The sequence below is a fragment of the Neolamprologus brichardi genome, chromosome 2, assembly GCF_056152115.1.
Source record: "Neolamprologus brichardi isolate AB-2024 chromosome 2, ASM5615211v1, whole genome shotgun sequence".
NCBI lineage: Eukaryota > Metazoa > Chordata > Actinopteri > Cichliformes > Cichlidae > Neolamprologus > Neolamprologus brichardi.
Window position 1 is genome coordinate 12,350,868 of NC_142105.1, and position 17,968 is coordinate 12,368,835.

Consider the following 17,968-nt stretch of genomic DNA (forward strand, 5'->3'; position numbering starts at 1 on the left):
GCTCACGCCGTGGCCGGCCTGCACTCGTGACCTGTGGGCAGCTCTCGGCCCTGCAGGTCTGATGAGCAGCTTCGAGGGGTGAATACTGGACAAGGTGCAGAAGTGATGGATTTGTACAGAGGCCTCCCTTACCCCAGTTTGGTTGGAGATTTCTCCCGGTTAAAAGGGAGTTCTTCATTCCCACCATCGCCAAACGCTGTTTACAGGGAAGGTCTGATTGTGTAAAGCACCTTTAGACGACTGCTGCTGCGATTGGTGCTGTATGACAGGTGGCGACAGCATGAAAACTGAACATACTGTGGGCTGAAGCTGGCGAACCACAGACTGCTGCATTAAAACAGCAGAAAAAGCTTGTCAGAGTCGGTGGCTCCAATTTTCGGCCACGACAAACGACTGGAGACCTGGGTGGTGTTCCGGTGGCTTCGCCCGTTTGTGCCAAAAAGCAGCACGTGCACTGAAGGTTTGTTCATTAGGATTTTATTTTTGGAGGCAAATCAATGAATATATGTACTTTATACAGTATATGAGGAGCACATCTCTACAGTTTCATAATGTAAACAATCTCTGAAGAGAAATGTATTCAGTTTAAAAGGAAGCCATAATCTTCTGTTTTAAACTATTTACATGAATTAAAATATAATTTATAACATCAGATACTCCGCTTCTATGAAACTAGATTTTAACAATTCAAAAATACTGAAATGCCTTTGTCTCCACATTCTGCAGACATATGAATTCACACAAAACCAAAGACATCCAAACTAAGTGGCATATAAATAAAAAAGAAGACACGCAAAATAAAACCAACATATGTAAAAATATAAAATCTCACTAGCAGTATTTACCTTTTTGTCTTTTACCAAAAACTAAGTTAAAAAAGAAAAAATAAGAATTTGTGAATCTGATAGTCATTAGATGTAAATAGACAGGAAATCAATAGAAATGAGAAACGATGAAACGAGTATGCCCTTTGTCGAGTTTCCGAACTCACATTTAGCTGATAGAGACGCGTCGATGCTGGGCTCCATTCTCAAACCAAAAACCCGACGAGACGTTTTTTTTTTTTTAAATGGCCACGGCGTCGCCAACGTAGAAAACCCAAGACGTTACGCGTTTTTCCACGAGCTGCGAGCCAAGCTCTTTATTACTGAAGACTTTTTAAAAATTTTTTGGTTAACCTGCCTAACAAATGATTTTCTTGCCATTTCCCAATTTTCTGAAAGGAAGAGTGGAAAGAAAGGTATTGCATTGTGACGAGGGTATTCCCTTTGGAAGGTTTTTTTTAAATTATTTGGATGCCTGCTGACCTAGGACCTAGACCAGGCAGACAGCACTTTTATATATATATATATATGTATGTATGCTGAAATGTTCTCAAAACACTCAGGAGAATGATCAACATCAAAGTTTTCTATAAGAAAGTATATAATCATCTAGATATCTACACAAACACACAAATATATATTCATATATATGTATATATTTTTTATAATATGGCTATTGAAAAAAGTTGTAATTACGTCAGTAATTATTTAATAATAAACCACATTGGATTGGAAAGGAGGTTAAACAGCAATAATAAAAGCTAGTGGTTCCCCCGGCTGGTTTTTAAGGCTTGCCGTTTGGAGACGGGGGTAGCTGATGTCGTTCACCTGGAGGACTGACTGCAGAAACCCCTCTCGGTCTCAGATTTTCAAATTAAAAGCAGGGCAGAAACCTCAGCCAGAAACTCCGCCCATACACCTGTGCCTCTGCGGGAGGGGGGGGGGGGGGGGGGGGGGGGGGGTTAGATATTTAGCAGGGTCAAACTGGCGACAGCTTCCTTTTGTTTCCCCCCTCTCACATCCCGTGTTCCGGTCGCGGTGTGGATCGGCTGCTGCTGACACACGACAGAAACTCCTTCCCATTGGCTCTTTGATGGGAAACGCCGTTTCACCGTTTGTGACAATTTTGTGCAAGAGTAAATTCAGATGGCCATTCACGACGCACCGCTTTCCTCCCGCTGCGGTCTGCGCACAGAACATCTGGCAGTACGCCTCAGCACCACCCACACACATTATTTCCTCAGGATGTGAGGATGGCTGTAATCAGAAGATTATTACGTATTGCATCTTAAATTGCTTTTTCAGAAAACTGAAAACAAAACGAATCGTTTCATAAACAGCAAAGAAATGGGACGTGCTAGTGTGACGGACTAAAGGGAACTACAGTGTTGGATTTCCTCCCCGACCCAAACCAGCACCTCCCGCCTGATTCAGAATCAACAGTGACCCACCACCTTTACAAAAACACACAATACATTTTATGTTTACAATGAGGCATAGTGCTATGTACACATTATATACTCATATATTTCTTTTTAACATGTAAACCAGCACATTCTCTCACTTTTGAGTAGTATACATACTAAGCACAAATACTCATTCAGGGGTTCTGGTTCCTCCATCAGTATGTATACGTTTTGGACATCAGTGAGCCTTGGGGGAGGGGTGCGGCCCCCCGGGACACTTTGCTTGCTGTTGTTTTAGTTTGAAACACTGAATAAGGCGTCTTTGTACTTAGTGTGCGTTCCTAATAAAGTCAGACGAGAATCAAGTGATGTAAACATTCAATTTTTTGTGTGTTACCAACAAGTAGATTAGATAGAGAAAGGAAGAGGAAGGGGAAAGAAGTGGGAGGAGTCTGGGAAAGGCCCGGAACCCTCAAACCCAAAGAGAGAGAGAGCGAGTGAGAGAGAGAGGGAGAGTTGGGCCGGGAGCGAGGATGAGCAAGAGATCAGGATTGGACGCGTTCCCAAGGAAGAACGAGGGAAAGACGGGTAAACTGACCTGCTCCACCCCCCTGGCCCGGCCCAGGTTAGGGTTAGCATCAGTAGTGTCCAACTCAAACACGAGACGAAGACGAAACACTCAGCTACACGAGGACATGGTCGAGACTCGAAGAAAGAGACACACCGAGGACCGCCGTGAGGCGGCCCTGGACACAGAGAGTAGCCCCCCATCGTGGCTAGTAGTGGTAGGAGTTGCAGTATTAAAAAAACCCACCCACACCGCCCATCAGCAGAGAAAAGCCCCACACCGAGAACACCGAGCAAAGAAACCAGTGACAGACACTTATAAAAGAGGAGGGGGAGAGCGTACACAGACAAAGGGCGGGGGCGGATGGATGTGAGGTAGAGATGCTCATCTGAAGCAGGCGGGAAACCCCCGCTCTGTTCCTTCCCTTTCGGCCGGCCCCTTGCTCGTCCTTGGGCCATATCATGCCACCTCGCCGGCAGCTGTGGAGGCTCTCTCCCTTTGACGGGGTGCTGCTGCTGCTAGCTGCGCCGGGAATGTAAATCGGCCGCAAGCGGACGACCGCTGAGGCCGGAGCGGCTCACACAGCCCTGCCGGTGTAGCCTTTTAAAGTACCGGAGAGCTCCACAATCTTTGGGCGAGCAGAAACGGGGAAAACGCCACGATTACATTCAGGTCCTCGAATACATTCCACGAGACCAGCCGATCCTTCTGCGTGCTGTCGAGGGCAAGGCTCGCGCCGCGGCCGGCCCGCACACGTGACCCGCGCCGGCCCGCACACGTGACCCGCGGGCAGCTCTCGGCCCCACAGGGCTGATGAGCAGCTTCAAGGGGTGAATACTGGACAAAGTGCTGGATTTGTACGCTCTCCATTTTCCTCACGCTTGCTGCTGTCCAGATGTAAACAGTAACGCATTGGCGGTTGGGGGGCTCCCATCAGGGAGACAGGGAGGCTCTAAGATCTGGGAAAAGTGTTTCCAACTTTCGTCCTGGTTCTGATGGATGTGGGCAAACTAATCTGTGCCTATGCCTCCATCTCAGGCCACGCCTCCAGGCGTCATGTTCAAGTAAACTCACATCTTATTTCAGTGCGTGTGAACGAGTGCGGGAACACTTTTCCCAAATCCCGAAAGCCTTCGTGTGTGAAGCAGCAGCAGCAGCAGCCGTAACGTCAGCATGGCGGAGATCGGAGGGAGGGACAGCAGAAACAGGTGCGTCCTTACAGTGCATAGATCAAATCAAGGAAGCACTACAATTACAAAAAGGAAAAAACATGATTTTTTTTCTTCATATTAGATTTGTAAACTTTCTCAGTCATAAAATGATTACATTAACTGTTTTCTTATACTCTTTGTCCATAACACACACACACAGTAATTTTAAAATTAATAACATCCACAATTTGTCGCTGAAACAAAGCAGGTTCTTTTTTGGGGTTATGCGACCGCACGAGCAAATGCAGCTCGTAGCCTGTCGTGACCTCAGAGGGGCATTTCTCTTTTTTTACAAAACAAACAGAACAACGAACACATGGGGACACACACCACAACAACCAACGCCACGCAGGGATAGCAAGGATCTGCTACGGGGTCTCTCACGCCCGCTTGTCCACAGCGAGGCGACGGCATCCCGTTGCAGACAAGAAAGCAGCACAGAAGCGATCTCTCTGAAGTGACCCTGCGCCGCTCTGCGGTCCCAGCGGCGCCTCGTTTATGAGCAGTGTCCTCCGGTGAAAGAACTTAAAAAAACGAGGTCCTCATGGTTTATTCCAACGGTAAAAATGTAAACATTTCGCGAGGTCGTCTTGCGTGGAGGAACCAGGAGTCAGTCTGAGGGCAGAGCCGCGTCGCTGCAGGGCTGATGCTCTTTACTAAGGCTGGCCAGACGGTGGACCTCTTCTGTCAGCGGTGCAGGGACTTTTGGGCCTCCTTCAGCAAAGTGTCAAAGTCCATTGCGTCGTACTTGCTCTTGACCGGGCCGGGACCCGCCTCATCTGAAACACACAGAGCAAAGCTTCAGGTCAGGCGTGCTGCTGGGAAACAAACCACAGCTGGGTGAGTGCCCCGCCTCTACAGGTGAGAGGATGCTCTGCGGTAGCTGAAGCGCTCCTACTCTGCAGCACTAATGACTGACACACCTGTCCAGGTTACTGAGTGCACCTGTGAGAGCTGCTGTGTGCGTTCATTACCGAGGTCTATGTAGCGCTTTCTCGTCAGCCTCCGCGGGCTCACCGGTCCGTTCTGGAAAACACCTTCCCGCTCTCTCCAGTGCTTCTGAACGCCCGATGAGCGGATCTTTATCACCCCGCAGCGCTCCCTACAGGCCGGCAGAGGACAGGCGGTGCATTAGCTTACTGGTGCTTTAAGGCGTGGTGCAGACACAGAAAGCTCATCAGTGACATCCTGGATACAATGAAGCAGTGACTTTGCCTCTAACCCCAAAACAAAACTATTACATCAACACCACCAAATGTTTGGGTTTGTCTGCAACAACAGGAACTGGCGCCATCATTAAATTCAACTTTCAAAGTCACATTTAATGAGCCCCTCAGGAAGTGACCCTCTCTGACCTTTAGGGGCTGTGGCCAATCACGGGACAGCCTCCATGACAGGGAGGTGGCCCACACACACACACACACACACACACACTTACTCGTTGCAGATGATGACTTTGCAGTCCTCTGCTTTGCCGAAAACCTGGAAGCGTTTCCTCAGCATGTTCTGGGTCACGCTGTTCGGCAGGTTGTGGATGTAAAACACCTGGCAGTTGTCCTGGCAACAGGGAAACCATGGCAACAGTGAGGACAAAGGACAATACAGAATACTGAAAGATGTGGGCACTAAAGCGAGGGGAGGCCGAGCGCAGAGCCGCTCTCAGGTACGCAGAGGCACACCTGACTGTGGCTACATCAGCACTCAGGCTCTGGAACGACGAACGTACCTCGTCAGGATTGGCTTTGATCCTCTGCGTGTCGTCAGGACAAATCTCCGAGTTCTCACTGAAAGAGCAGGGGTGGTTGAATGTGAGATTAGGACAGACACGAGGTGAAAATGAAAGACACGAGCAGGTAACAGGTGACTGCGGCAAAGAAAAAAAACCTGTGTTCCAGAAATAATGACCTCTGATCTTTGACAATGTAAGACTCACTGGGATTCTGCTTCTACCTTCCACAGCCCCCCCTCAAGTGTCCATCTTACCTGGAGTCTGTCTTGCAGGAGGGGGAGTTGGGGCACAGGTGGGGGATGGGTGAGGGCGAGCGAGACACCGACGAGCCCTCTGCCTCTTCTTCAGAAGCTGGCGGCGTAGCAGCGTCCGACTGTCGGTCTGATGGGGGTGACGATGACGATGTCAGCTGCTCCCGTGGCTCTGCAGCCTCCGGGTGCACCAGCCCGTCTTCGCTCTCCTTCCCTTCCTGCTCCTCCTCGGCCACTCTGGGAGTTGGCGCGCCAACTCTCTCGCTCTCTGCTTGTCCCTTTAACATGGCGCCAAAGATGGCAGCGCTACGCTTGCGGCTTTCGCCGAGGCTCAGCAGACAATAGTCATGGTCACCAAAGCCGCGGTGGGCGTCAGCCTCGCTGGCCTGACCCATGCCCCTCAGCTGAGCATATAGCTCCGTCTGCTCTGGCAGCTTCCGCTGGTGGTGAACCCGGCTCGCCCAGGACGAGGTCTTTGCGGCAGCGCTGCTGTTTGAAGCCGGGTGGGCGGGCTCGCCTCCACCACCGCCACCTCCACCTTTTCCTCCGTCTGCCGGCTTGAACAGCTCGTCTTCCACGGGCTTGTGAGGCGGAGTCGTGGGAGGGGTGAGACCTGAGTGGGTACGACAAAGGCTTGAGTACATGAGTGAGAAACAGCATGTGCAGCTATGATGTCATCACGTGGGGCCCCAGCAGCAAGAGTCTTACCCGCCGTTCCGCACAGGTCCACGCTGAGCGTCTGCTCGAAGGCCTTGGTGCTGTACTGTGACTCTCTGCCGGATCAAAGCAGAGGACATGTTAGAGCCCAGAACACAATCATCATTCAATAATGTTCAAAAAAGTACTCTGTCTGCCCAAATTAAATAAACCAGCCAGGGTCCTGATGAATCTGGGTCTGGCTTAAAAGTTCAGAAATGGTCCCATGGATGGTGCTGAAACCTTTTGTCCTGAAATCTCATCAGACCCACAGGTGAGCAGCCTGAATGTGATGGTTCTTCCTGTTTTGGTTACCTTATGCTAGAACTTCTGATGAACATGAGCGTCTTTTATACTGAAGTAAAAGTGAGCTGAACTGGTGAGAGACCGTTTCGCTGCAGGGTAAGTGATGTCCCTGTGTTCCTGCACAGAGCCTTAAATTTAGTGTCAGCCCAAACAGTGTGCACACTGACAAACTGCCAACCATTCAATTTTTTATAATTAAGATCATTAAGCAAATACCCAAACAGGAAGAAACGAATGAATGCAGGTTTTTATGGTTTCCAAGTGATTAACAGTCATTTGCATGTTTACAGGCTTTAGATTAGCACAGCTGAAACAATCCTCTCAGCATCATAATCTGAAGTATGTTCAGCATGGAGCGCCTGCTGAGTCACCTCTGCACTGCTGTCAGCTCAACATTAGTAAACCTAAAGTGAAGTTTCCGGCCTAAATAACTATGGTGCACCTGCCTGATGAAACCTACAGGTACTCTGAGCTGTGAATACTCACCCTGCAGACTTCGTGTTGAGAGGCAGACACAGGCAGGCTGGCTTTTCTGCAACCACAACAAAAATCCTCTCACTGCCATGTACAAACTCATCAGCATGTAGGTCAGTATTGCTGTGACGAGGTCACACTCACAGGCCCCGCCTTCACGAACGAAGGAGGACGTGCGTGACGTACCGTGGCAGCAGGGGTGACTCAGCTCACTGGACGTTAGCTTTCCTGTCAGCGTCTCCGTCGCGCTTTCCCCTCCAGCTTGGGTGGGCGGCAGTTTGAGCCCCACCCGTCCCTCCTTCCTGTCTTCTTCCCTGGCCCGTTCAGGCCGCAGCCTTTTGGCAAAGCGGCTGGGAAACGATGCCAGCCGCCGTGAGCGCCGAACTGAGAAGGAGCTGCTGCAGTCTGCAGTCTTCTCCAGGCTTCGTGGTGGCTCAGAGGAGTGGCTTCTCCTCTCAGAGGTCTCAAGGTCTGGCTTGGGGTTGGTGGAGGTGGGGGTTTGGGCCGGGCCTGAGGGAGCAGGTTCTCCCGTTCGGTCGGGGCTGCGAGAGTAGGGTGGGCGATGCAGTCTGTAAGGCTTGCTCACATCAAAAGAGCTGCTCTGCTGCAAGAGCGTGCGGAGAAGGGAGTCTGCCTTCATCTCCCTTCGCCGAGCAAAGGGGAGCTTCCTGGTGGCGGTGCTGGCTGACCCAGTCGAACCCCCGCCGGTCCCGGGACCAGCCACCAGTACCACTCTGCTGTGAGAGGTTGTGGCAGGTGAGCGGGGGGCCTCAGGTCGGGCCCGGGACCGCAGCAGGTCACGGTCCTTACGATCCCAGCCCTGCTGCTTGCGCGAGGGCAGGCAGTAGGTGTGCATGTACCTGATCAGCTCCACCACAGACTGCAGCTCCTTCTCTGAGCTGAACTGAGGCTTCGGTGCCTCAGCGGGGGCAGCAGCCACGCCTGCCGCTCCCTCCGCTTCACTGCTGGAGGACTCCTCCTCCTCTTCTTCCTCCTCAGACTCACTGTCCTCGTCCTCCTCTTCCTCGTCCTCCTCCTCCGTGTCAGGAGCCGCAGTGTCCTCCGTGGTGGTGAGGTGGCGGTGAAGCTCTGTGCACAGACGCCCAGCGGGACGCACCGCCCGGGGCTTCCTCTCCTGAGGGACGTCACTCTGAAGATGGAGACAAACAAGCGGTTAGAACAGGAAGTGCTCTGCATACAGGATAAAAAACATGGCGGTGGGGGCGTGTCTACCAACAACCTGCAAAAAGCAATGCCCAAATGAGTACCACAGTCTACCAAGAGCATAAACCAGAGGGTGAGAAACAAGGTGAGCATGTAGGAAAACATAACATGCAAGGGATATATGATGATGCTCAGCTCTGTGTGTGCACCGCTGAGCAAAAACAGCTCGGCTCACTGTAAAAATGTACTATAATGTAACTTTATTATGTATCCATGGCAACGATCCTTGCTCTGATGCCAAACAAACATAAAATAATTTTCGGACACAGTCGATGTTGTTTCCCTCTGCAGGAGGCAGTATCAGTGGCATAAATGATTTTGAAGCCATACTACGTCACAATGCTACAGAGTAGCTGTAGTCTGTTGTGATTGTTATCACAACAGATGATAAGGATCAGTGTAATTAGACTCAAATTCTACAACAATTCTCAGAATTGCTTTGTGTTTGACGCCAGTAGACGGCATGTTCAGGTGGCTCAGAGAATCTGATGGAATTTGGAAGCTGGATTTTAAAGAAAACAAGCCATCGGGACGAAACAAAAACACGATCTGAAGGACAAGAAAGGAAAAGTCAAAAGGCCTTTCTGTGCTTAGATATTTAAAAGCTTGTGTAACAACTTTTTGGTCTGCAGCCCTTGTAGCACCAGTGCTGTGAGCTAACACAGTTAAGGCCTGCTATGCAGTAATGAAGGATGCAACTACAGCCTGTAGTCTTCCACTACATCCTGATGCTTCAGATGAACTGTTTTGTTTCATTCTCCTGTCTGCAGCTGTTCATGGAAACAAAAAATTAAGCCCCACACAACAAAACATGGAAGCGGTTTCCTGCCCTGCACAGAGGCTCACGTTTAATGTCTGTGCTGCGTGCAGCTGTGGATTATCCACATAACTCACTGCTGCCCTCACACCATCTGCCACAGCACAGCTACGTGGCTCTAAAGCTAAAGTCACAGCTCTTTGAACTCTGTCCAGCATCAGCAGCATCCTCTCCTCGGGAAGGTCTCTGCAAGCTTTTATTCTACAGCTTAACAATCTGTAAAAACTGCTTCGTACTGTACCATTTACTGCTGATGTACAACTACCTACGCAGCCACGAGTACTGCGTCGACTCATTTTAAAAATCCAGAGACTGGAGAATTTAGTTTTGATAATTCGTTGCTCTGTTGAAAACCTAATTCAACAAGTAGTGAACTTTTAAACAGCAAGTACTGACAGGAAGTGTCTCACCTTCAGCAGAGGCCTGACCGGACGAAGGCGCAAGCTTCTGTTGCAGTAGCGATGGCCATTCACGCCCTCTTTGTGCACGTCCATGCCTGCAGGCATGTTGGGAGGCGTCAGCAGCAGCTTCTTCAGCTGAGGAGGAAGAAAATCAAAAGGTTTCAGAAGTGTCTTCATGGCGTAGACATAGAGCGCCGCTTTGTGCGCGTGCACGACGGCGAGGCAGATCTACAAATGTAGTAAAAACACAAACACTGGAGAGGGCTCACAGAGAGATGAATGCGCCAGTTTTTAATCTACGTTCTGTCAGCTGTTAACACTTTGCTGATGGATGTTTGTACAAGAGTAACATGCAGGCCGGGTCAACATACTGTACATTTATCACTCGACTAAAGCTGACAGCGACACGGCACGCTCACGTTCCCATTAAAAACTCTCTCTTTCTATAATAACCGAGCACGACTGCTCCTTCATCCCTCCATCACAGTCTTCTTACAGGCATGAAGCCAACCTGTCGTTCATCATCCCCCAGTATTACCCTTCAGCTGAATATTAACACTAGCACCCCCCAAGCCCCGCCCACTGTCCTCGTCGCCCATTCAGTGCAGGTCTGAGCGGATGTTGCCACTTCATAAAAACTCTGTTTCTGATTGGGGCCGTCACAGGTAAGCAACGTTATATGAAGACCTACTGCAGGGCGTGCAGAGCGTTTATGATGGCGTGATGCTGCGGCAGACTCTCTGGACTCAGTTATAGAAGCTGAGTCCCTGTGAGCGATGCTGCACATCATCACCAGCAGTCAGCACTGGCTGCAAGCACAGATACTATCTGGGTCGGGGTGAGCGGGCCGGTCGCCCACATTGTTAATGGGCCGCAGCGGCTCTTTGTGGGGGAGCCAACTTGGCTCTGAGCGTGTGCTGATGCTCCGCTCAGAGTCCCATTGAGGGGCGTGAAAGTGGCAACTGAAGGTTTGTGTCTGTTTGGACCACTGAAAGCATCCAGGGCCCTCAAACACACAGTTAGTTTACTCTTCTTCGCTCTACTCTACTCTGGACACCTCCCACAGCTTCAGTGGCCTCATCAATGGAGGCCTTGTTCTACACTGGGACAAACAGGCAGGAAGAAAGAGCCAAGGGCCAATCACGTGTGAACAAACTGCAAGAGCGTGCACAAGCACCGAAAGAGGGGGACACGGTGCAGAGAAAACACATGTTAAAAGCTTCTGCACGGCTCTTTTAGCTCTGAGGAAACTGAACTTGTCACGGTTTATGCGGCTGTATACGTATATGTCATGTAATTATAATCACACCACACAGACACGACTTTTAGAAGACTTTGGAACAAAATTTAGGATTCTAGGATTTATCAGTAGAGGGCGCCGCCTCATATAAGCCTGAACACAGTGACAGCAGTCATGTGACAGCACACAGAGCAAAGAGAATAATGTTGTTAGGATGCTGATCTGCCTGCATGGATGTCCGGCTGCTGCACCTGTGAGAACACCTTCACTTTTTTAAATTGTTTCTCAAGTCAAACGCAGCCCTGTGCAGTGTAATAATTTAAAGCTATTTAAAGAGTCTCAGAGCTGCATGTGTCACAATCAAACTGCTCTGGGGTTTTCTACATGTGGACCTTTGGGATCAATATTATCAAAAGTGCACCAAAACTTCAAGAATAAATGACGGCGACAGTCATGAAGTCTGAGCTGGCGTTTCTGTGACCTTCGGGGTCTCTTACTTACAACCTGAGTTCCGGCTGACTGATGACCGCCGAAACTTCAAGGACAAACGTGTGAGACAGCAGAGACGACGGCATGTCGTGGCGTGACAGCTCGCTATCTTTGGCCTGTTTTGCACCAAACAAAAGCTTTATTGCATTTAACCGCCTGCAGCGATGCCCGACTTCCTGCCGGCACACACTCACCGTTAGCGCTCACAGGCTTGACTGCTTCTTTTTTGGCTTCCTCAACAGCCAAACTGTCCTGATTACTGAAACATTTACCGTCACTGCAATTTCCACCAATTTGGAAGGAATGCCCTATTTTCCTGCTAATGCCTCTCAGATCCGTCCCTACTACTATTAGTACACTAGAGTACTCCAGTCATACAGTAAAACCTCCGGCTTAGTACCTTGTATATAAGTATTATTCCTAAATGTGTCGTTGGTGATGTGTTCTGCATGTTGTCAAACTGAACACTCAATCCCAGTGGTGTCACTAAAACAGCTCGCAGTGGGTGCACACACTTTACAGTGTACCTTTAAATGAACAGAGATAACGATGATGACAGAACCACAGACACTAACAGACACGTAGGTGGAGCCTTGACAGTGTTGGTGTAATCATGTCCAGTGGGCCAGACACCCACTGGACATGTAGTCTTAGTGTTCAGATATTATTTAGGTGGGGAACAGAACCTCTCATCATTTATATTTGGCGCTCCTTGACCTCCTGGTCCTTCTGTATACATACATGAGAAGCACGAGGCAGGAAAATGCACCGATTCCTTCTTTTATACTGCACCGCACCGACCTCTGACCCCAGCTCCAACCTCTGACCCCAGCACAGATATGAGCAGGTGTCAGTTACATTAAGTTAGTAAAAGCATGAAGTGGAGGTGCTGGGGTGGGGTGGGTTGCAAAGTGGTTTGAAGAGATAACAGGAGGCAGGCTCCCTCCCTGAGCCTGGTTCTGTTGGAGGTTTCTTCTTGTTCAAACAGTTTTTCCTTTCCACTGTTACCAAGTGCTTGCTCCTAGGGGGTTGTCTAATTGTTGGGCTTTTCTCTCTATTACTCCAGTATAAAGTATAAAGCGGCTTGAGGCCAAAGTAGTTACGACAGTGCACCTGTACCAGAGAAGAGCATCGGCTGATATGCTGCCATCGCTCAGTCTGCTTCCTCACGGCTTACACACTGCAGCACAACTGCATTCACTGTAAGGCTCCATCATTCATTTGCTGGTATAATTCTGCAGAGCAGTTCAATCCAAAACGCTTGATTTTAGGAGACTCAATGGTGTCTTCTTTCGCTGTAAGAACATATTTTATTGTTCCATAAAGGATATTGACCTGTTCTTATCTCACAGTCTATCACTGCATTCATTTTAGAGCCCAGCAAATGTGGATCGACAGGCTGGTTTTATAGATGGCCTCATCGTGTCAGTACAAAAAGAAGTCAGAGCATGCTGGTAAACATTTACACTGCAGGTATTCAGGCATCCGCCATGACTCACGACTGCCAAACAATAGCATCTTTGTCAGCTGCCGCTAAATCAGAGCACACAAAAAAAGCCTGCGAGCACCGCGCGTTGAGGAAGCGGGTGGTTCTCTTTCATAGCATTCGTTTCGTGTCTCACTATGGGAACGCCTCCTGCGTGACCTCATCAGAAGCTCAAATACCATTACGCCAGCCTTTACAGGCTGGCTAGGTGACGCCCATGTCAGGAGGGGCCAGTGCCTCCCTATATAATAGGCTGACATAGCGTCAGATGTCATTCAAAAACCTCTTCTCGCTTCTCGCAGAAGCCTGTAGACAACTGTGCTATTGGGTGCTAAAGCTAAACTGTCCACAGATTCGAGTGAACAACTCGGTCGCCGGGCGCTTTGTTCCCAGCTTTTCAGTTGTCCACTAGCATACAAGCAGTAGCAATACTGTTCTGTAGCTAGTGCGGGTGCCAAGTAGCAATACTTTCACCCAGGCAAGTAGCAATACTTTGCTAATAAAGGTACCCCTAGCTTCACCATCAGGTAGCAATACCCTTTGACGCTAGCGGTTTTTACACATTAGGTAGCAATACCTGTAGAAAAGTAGCAACACTTTTCACCCCACGTTAGCGAGGAATAGCAATATTCTCCGCACTCAGTGTCAGTCTCGCTAACGTGTGCAACCCTCTAGCTAACCATGGCTGAGATGCTCGATGATTTGGCCGCAACGCCAGGGCCGAGCTGGGCAGAGGCAGACCCTCAGCCCATCGCGACCGCTTTCCCGTCGCTGGAGGCACACGGAGATCGTGTGTTTTTCCCCGATGCTGGAGTCACCTGGGGAGGAGATGCTAACGAGGACGGAGATGAGTCTGCTGACTCGGAGCTCCTGCTGTCTGACGATGGCGAGGAGGAAGATTTCACCTCCTTGACTAGCATCAGCTGGGCTGCAAAGCCCTCGACTACCGGCGAGGTTGAAAAACCGACACCGCCGTCTCCCCTGGATCTTGACATGCAGGACATGTGCAAGCGCGCAGCCGCTAGGCTCAACATCCCGTGGCCCGCCATACAAACAGAGGTTGTAAAGTTTCGTTTTGACGGTAAGAAATTGCCGAAGGCGAAAAATACGGGGAAGCTTATGTTGCCTGTTTTCCCTGAGCTACTCGATGAGATAGCGGTGACGTGGAAAGCAAAACCTTACGGCGAGAAACACCCCATCGTGGGGAGCTCTCTGCTGGATTGTGAGGGGATGGAGTCTATCGGCCTCCGCCAGATGCCACAAGTGGAGCAGTTGGTGGCGAGCCATCTTCACCCGAAGACGTCTCTGTCCTCATCGGCTCCATCTCTCCCCTCCAAAACAGACCGCTTCCAGTCTAGCCTTACAGACAAGTGCTACAAGGCAGCGGCTCTGTCAGTAAGAGCCCACAACGCCTCTTCTATGCTAATGGCTTACCAAGCTGAGCTAGAAGAGAGCATGACAGCTAACCCAGATACCACAGTGTGGGAAGAAATCTGCGTTATAACTGACCACGTCCTCCGCCTCCACAAGGTAGCCATACAGGCTACTGGAAGAGCCATGGGCCTCATGGTTCTTCAGGAGCGAGCACGCTGGCTCGGGCTCACCAACCTGACGACCAAGGAAAAAGAGGAACTCCTCGACACCCCTGTCGTCCCTCACGGTCTCTTCGGTGCGGCTGTTACATCCATGCAGAAGAGATGTGAGGAGAAAAAGAGAGATGATGAGGCTCTGAAACTCTGCCTGCCGAGGAGGGCCCAGCATACCACCCCCACCCAGAGAGGCTAGCTCTATGGGCTTGGCCCGTGAGTGGTTTAACCTGAACACGGTGGGGCTCCCTCATAGTGTTATCGACACTATTCAGTGTTCTAGAGCATCGTCTACTAGGACGCTATATGAGCACAAGTGGCATGTGTTTGAAAGCTGGTGCTTAGAATCACAGGCCATCCCTTTTCAGTGCTCTGTGGCTGTGATTCTGTCGTTTCTTCAGGCCCTGATTGATAAGGGTAAAGCCTTCTCCACCATCAAGGTGTATGTTGGCACATGTTCCCCTATAGAACTGCCGGCCTTTTTCCCACCGCCTTTCTCCTCAGAGGAGCAACAGCGGCTGCATACCTTGTGTCCAGTCCGTGCTCTGCGCATTTACATGGACCGAACCCAGAGTGTCAGACAAAGTGACCAGCTGTTCGTGTCCTGGGCTAAACCACATATGGGAAAGCCTGTGTCTAAACAGCGCCTCTCCCATTGGATAGTAGGAGCAATTGCCCTGGCCTATACTAGCAGGGGCCTTCAGCCCCCTGCTGGCTTATGTGCGCATTCCACTAGAGGTCTGGCAACCTCATGGGCTCTCTTTAGGGGAGTTTCTATTCAGGAGGTGTGTGCAGCTGCATGCTGGACCTCACCTCATACATTTGCTAGGTTTTACAGGTTAGATGTGACAGCGCCTAACCTAGCACATTCAGTCCTCAGTGCAGGTTCTTCCCGGGTGGGGGCCTCTCCCCTGTGAAGTGCTGTTGGGGACAGTTGTCTTCTTAACAGGCATGTCTGGCAATCCGGGAGTCAGTATTTCTCCCATAGTGAGACACGAAACGAATGCTATGAAAGAGAACTTAAGGTTATGTATATAACCCCGGTTCTCTGAGTAGCATGAGTGAGTGTCTCACCAGACCGCCCTCCTTGCTATGGAAGCGAGGAAGAGGTGGGCTTGTTTTGAATGACATCTGACGCTATGTCAGCCTATTATATAGGGAGGCACTGGCCCCTCCTGACATGGGCGTCACCTAGCCAGCCTGTAAAGGCTGGCGTAATGGTATTTGAGCTTCTGATGAGGTCACGCAGGAGGCGTTCCCATAGTGAGACACTCACTCATGCTACTCAGAGAACCGGGGTTATATACATAACCTTAAGATTTGTATTTGTGACGATAAGCATAGCAATAAGACCGCATTGGAGGTAATCACATGAGCAGTCAAATAACTTCCTGCTTCAATTACCTCCAGGCTGAGCCCAGCAGGGGGGGCTCAACAGGTTTCAGAGTTTTTGGTAAGGAGGCGACGGGCTCAGGTGCAGGCAAGGGCTGATAACGGGGGGAGGGGCAAGGGGGGAGAGAACAGGATTTGTTCCAGGAAGAGTGATTCAGGGAACAAGGACGAGGCCCGGGGACACACACACACACAGACACGCACACACTTCAGCACAAAGACCAACACAGACCACCTCACTCATGGTCATGAGACTGTGTAGGTCTGCAGAATTGTCAAATCACTCACACAACTTTGAAAGTTTCCTAAAAGTCTGAGGTCAGCAGCTCGCTGTAAGAAACTGTTTTATCGCCGTTCTCAACACATCTCAGACTTTATTCTTTTTCAGGATTTCATCATTTATGACCAGATCTCAAGCATTTCACCCTATTTGTGTGACTGAAATAATGCCTGGTTCCCAGAAACGGGACCCCCACCCCCACACCACACACACACAGGATGAAAGGTTACTTTGTGCTGCTCTGTTTTCCTGCAGTTAAAGGCAGACTTTGAACCTCGCAGGCCGATGAGGGGATCATGAAGGTTAGTGAACACAGACGGAGATACAGGGGAGAAAGCTGCAGAGAGAGCATGGGAAAGGAGAGGCTCAGCACGTCGGGGTGACGAGGGCTGGATAGGGTTTGAAGCTCGCATTAAAGGATCTCTGTCTGTTGGGCTGTGAGAGACGTTTGATTTGCAGACCAATGACAAAAGAGAAACAGGAGATGAATATACCAAACATAACAGAGGGAGATGTGGAAAATTGAGGTCCAGACCCAGAATAGAGACAAAAGAAACAGTTCTGATGCTGCTTCACGCTGCTCTGTGTTCTTACCAGAGACGGGTCCTCGGTCTCGGACCCCAGAGGCTGGCTGAAGTCCTCGGCGCTGAGAGAAAGACCTTCCTCTTCTTGGCTGGGCTCCTCCCCCAGGGCGGGGAACACAGAGAGTCCACCCACCTCGGCATCCACAATCCCATCCAAACTGTCGGTGAGAGCGGCGAGCAGAGCCGCGTTCTCCTCTTCTATCTGCAGGAAGAGAACATGGGCGGGATCAGGAACACAGATACAAACCTCAGAGATCCACTATTAATCCACCACACCAGATCTATCATCATCACCACATTCATATTAAACCATACTCTTATAGGTGGGAGTTTGAATGGATGGATGTTTGGATGGATGCATGGATGGATGTATACATGGGTAGATGGGTGGATGTTTTCTGCAATGCTGTATGTGCACTTCTGTAATGTTTCAGCATGAACATTGTCTCGTTTGGAGAAAATAATGTTTATGTGTAATTTCAGTCCAAGCTCAGCTCTCTTTCCACCGCCGGCCCTCCTGTGACATCCACACAGGAGTTGTTTACTGTTGATGAGCTGCCATCTTGCTGAGAGCAGAGTCTGGTGGAGAGGCGATAGCATGGCTGGCCTACGGGAAGCCAGCGAGCTTCATTCATCTGTCTCTCTCTTTTATCATCCAGATCCATCTGTCCCCAGCTGCCAAAACTATTTATTCCTACATTTATTCTCCATCTTCAGGCCAGCTCACGTCTTCTCTGCGGGAATCTACACAGTGCTACATCAGCAGAGGAAAGCCTTTGATTGGCTAAAAGCAATACTTAATTTAACAGTCACAGAAAAACAGATTTACATTTACCTGACAATCAAAATACAGACACTTACTTACTTACACATTGTTAGGTACACCTGCTAGTGCATGAAGAGTTTAACTCTTCATGGCTCAGATTCAACAAGCTGCTCAGAGACTGACATCATTATGACATCATCACACAGCTGATGCAGATGTGTCTCCTGCATCTCTGTGT

At 49.8% G+C, this 17,968-nt stretch overlaps 1 protein-coding gene across 4 annotated transcripts in view; it reads right to left on the minus strand.

The window, feature by feature from the left end:
- Positions 1–461: 461 nt before the first annotated feature.
- ppargc1b (peroxisome proliferator-activated receptor gamma, coactivator 1 beta) overlaps positions 462–17,968 on the minus strand; it is a 53,754-nt gene continuing 36,247 nt past the window's right edge. For 3 of the 4 annotated variants that reach the window (XM_006797651.2, XM_087847309.1, XM_087847318.1), the window contains exons 3-12: positions 16,975–17,166; positions 9,917–10,042; positions 7,652–8,615; positions 7,478–7,523; positions 6,698–6,762; positions 5,993–6,602; positions 5,736–5,793; positions 5,448–5,566; positions 4,984–5,111; positions 462–4,788 (exon numbers count right to left, since the gene is read on the minus strand). In XM_006797651.2, the coding sequence (XP_006797714.2) occupies positions 4,697–4,788; positions 4,984–5,111; positions 5,448–5,566; positions 5,736–5,793; positions 5,993–6,602; positions 6,698–6,762; positions 7,478–7,523; positions 7,652–8,615; positions 9,917–10,042; positions 16,975–17,166 (2,400 nt within the window). In that variant the 3' untranslated portion in view covers positions 462–4,696. Of the gene's footprint in view, positions 4,789–4,979; positions 5,112–5,447; positions 5,794–5,992; positions 6,603–6,697; positions 6,763–7,477; positions 7,524–7,651; positions 8,616–9,916; positions 10,043–16,974; positions 17,167–17,968 lie in introns of those variants that run through there. The other variant, XM_087847311.1, reaches the window with a different exon arrangement.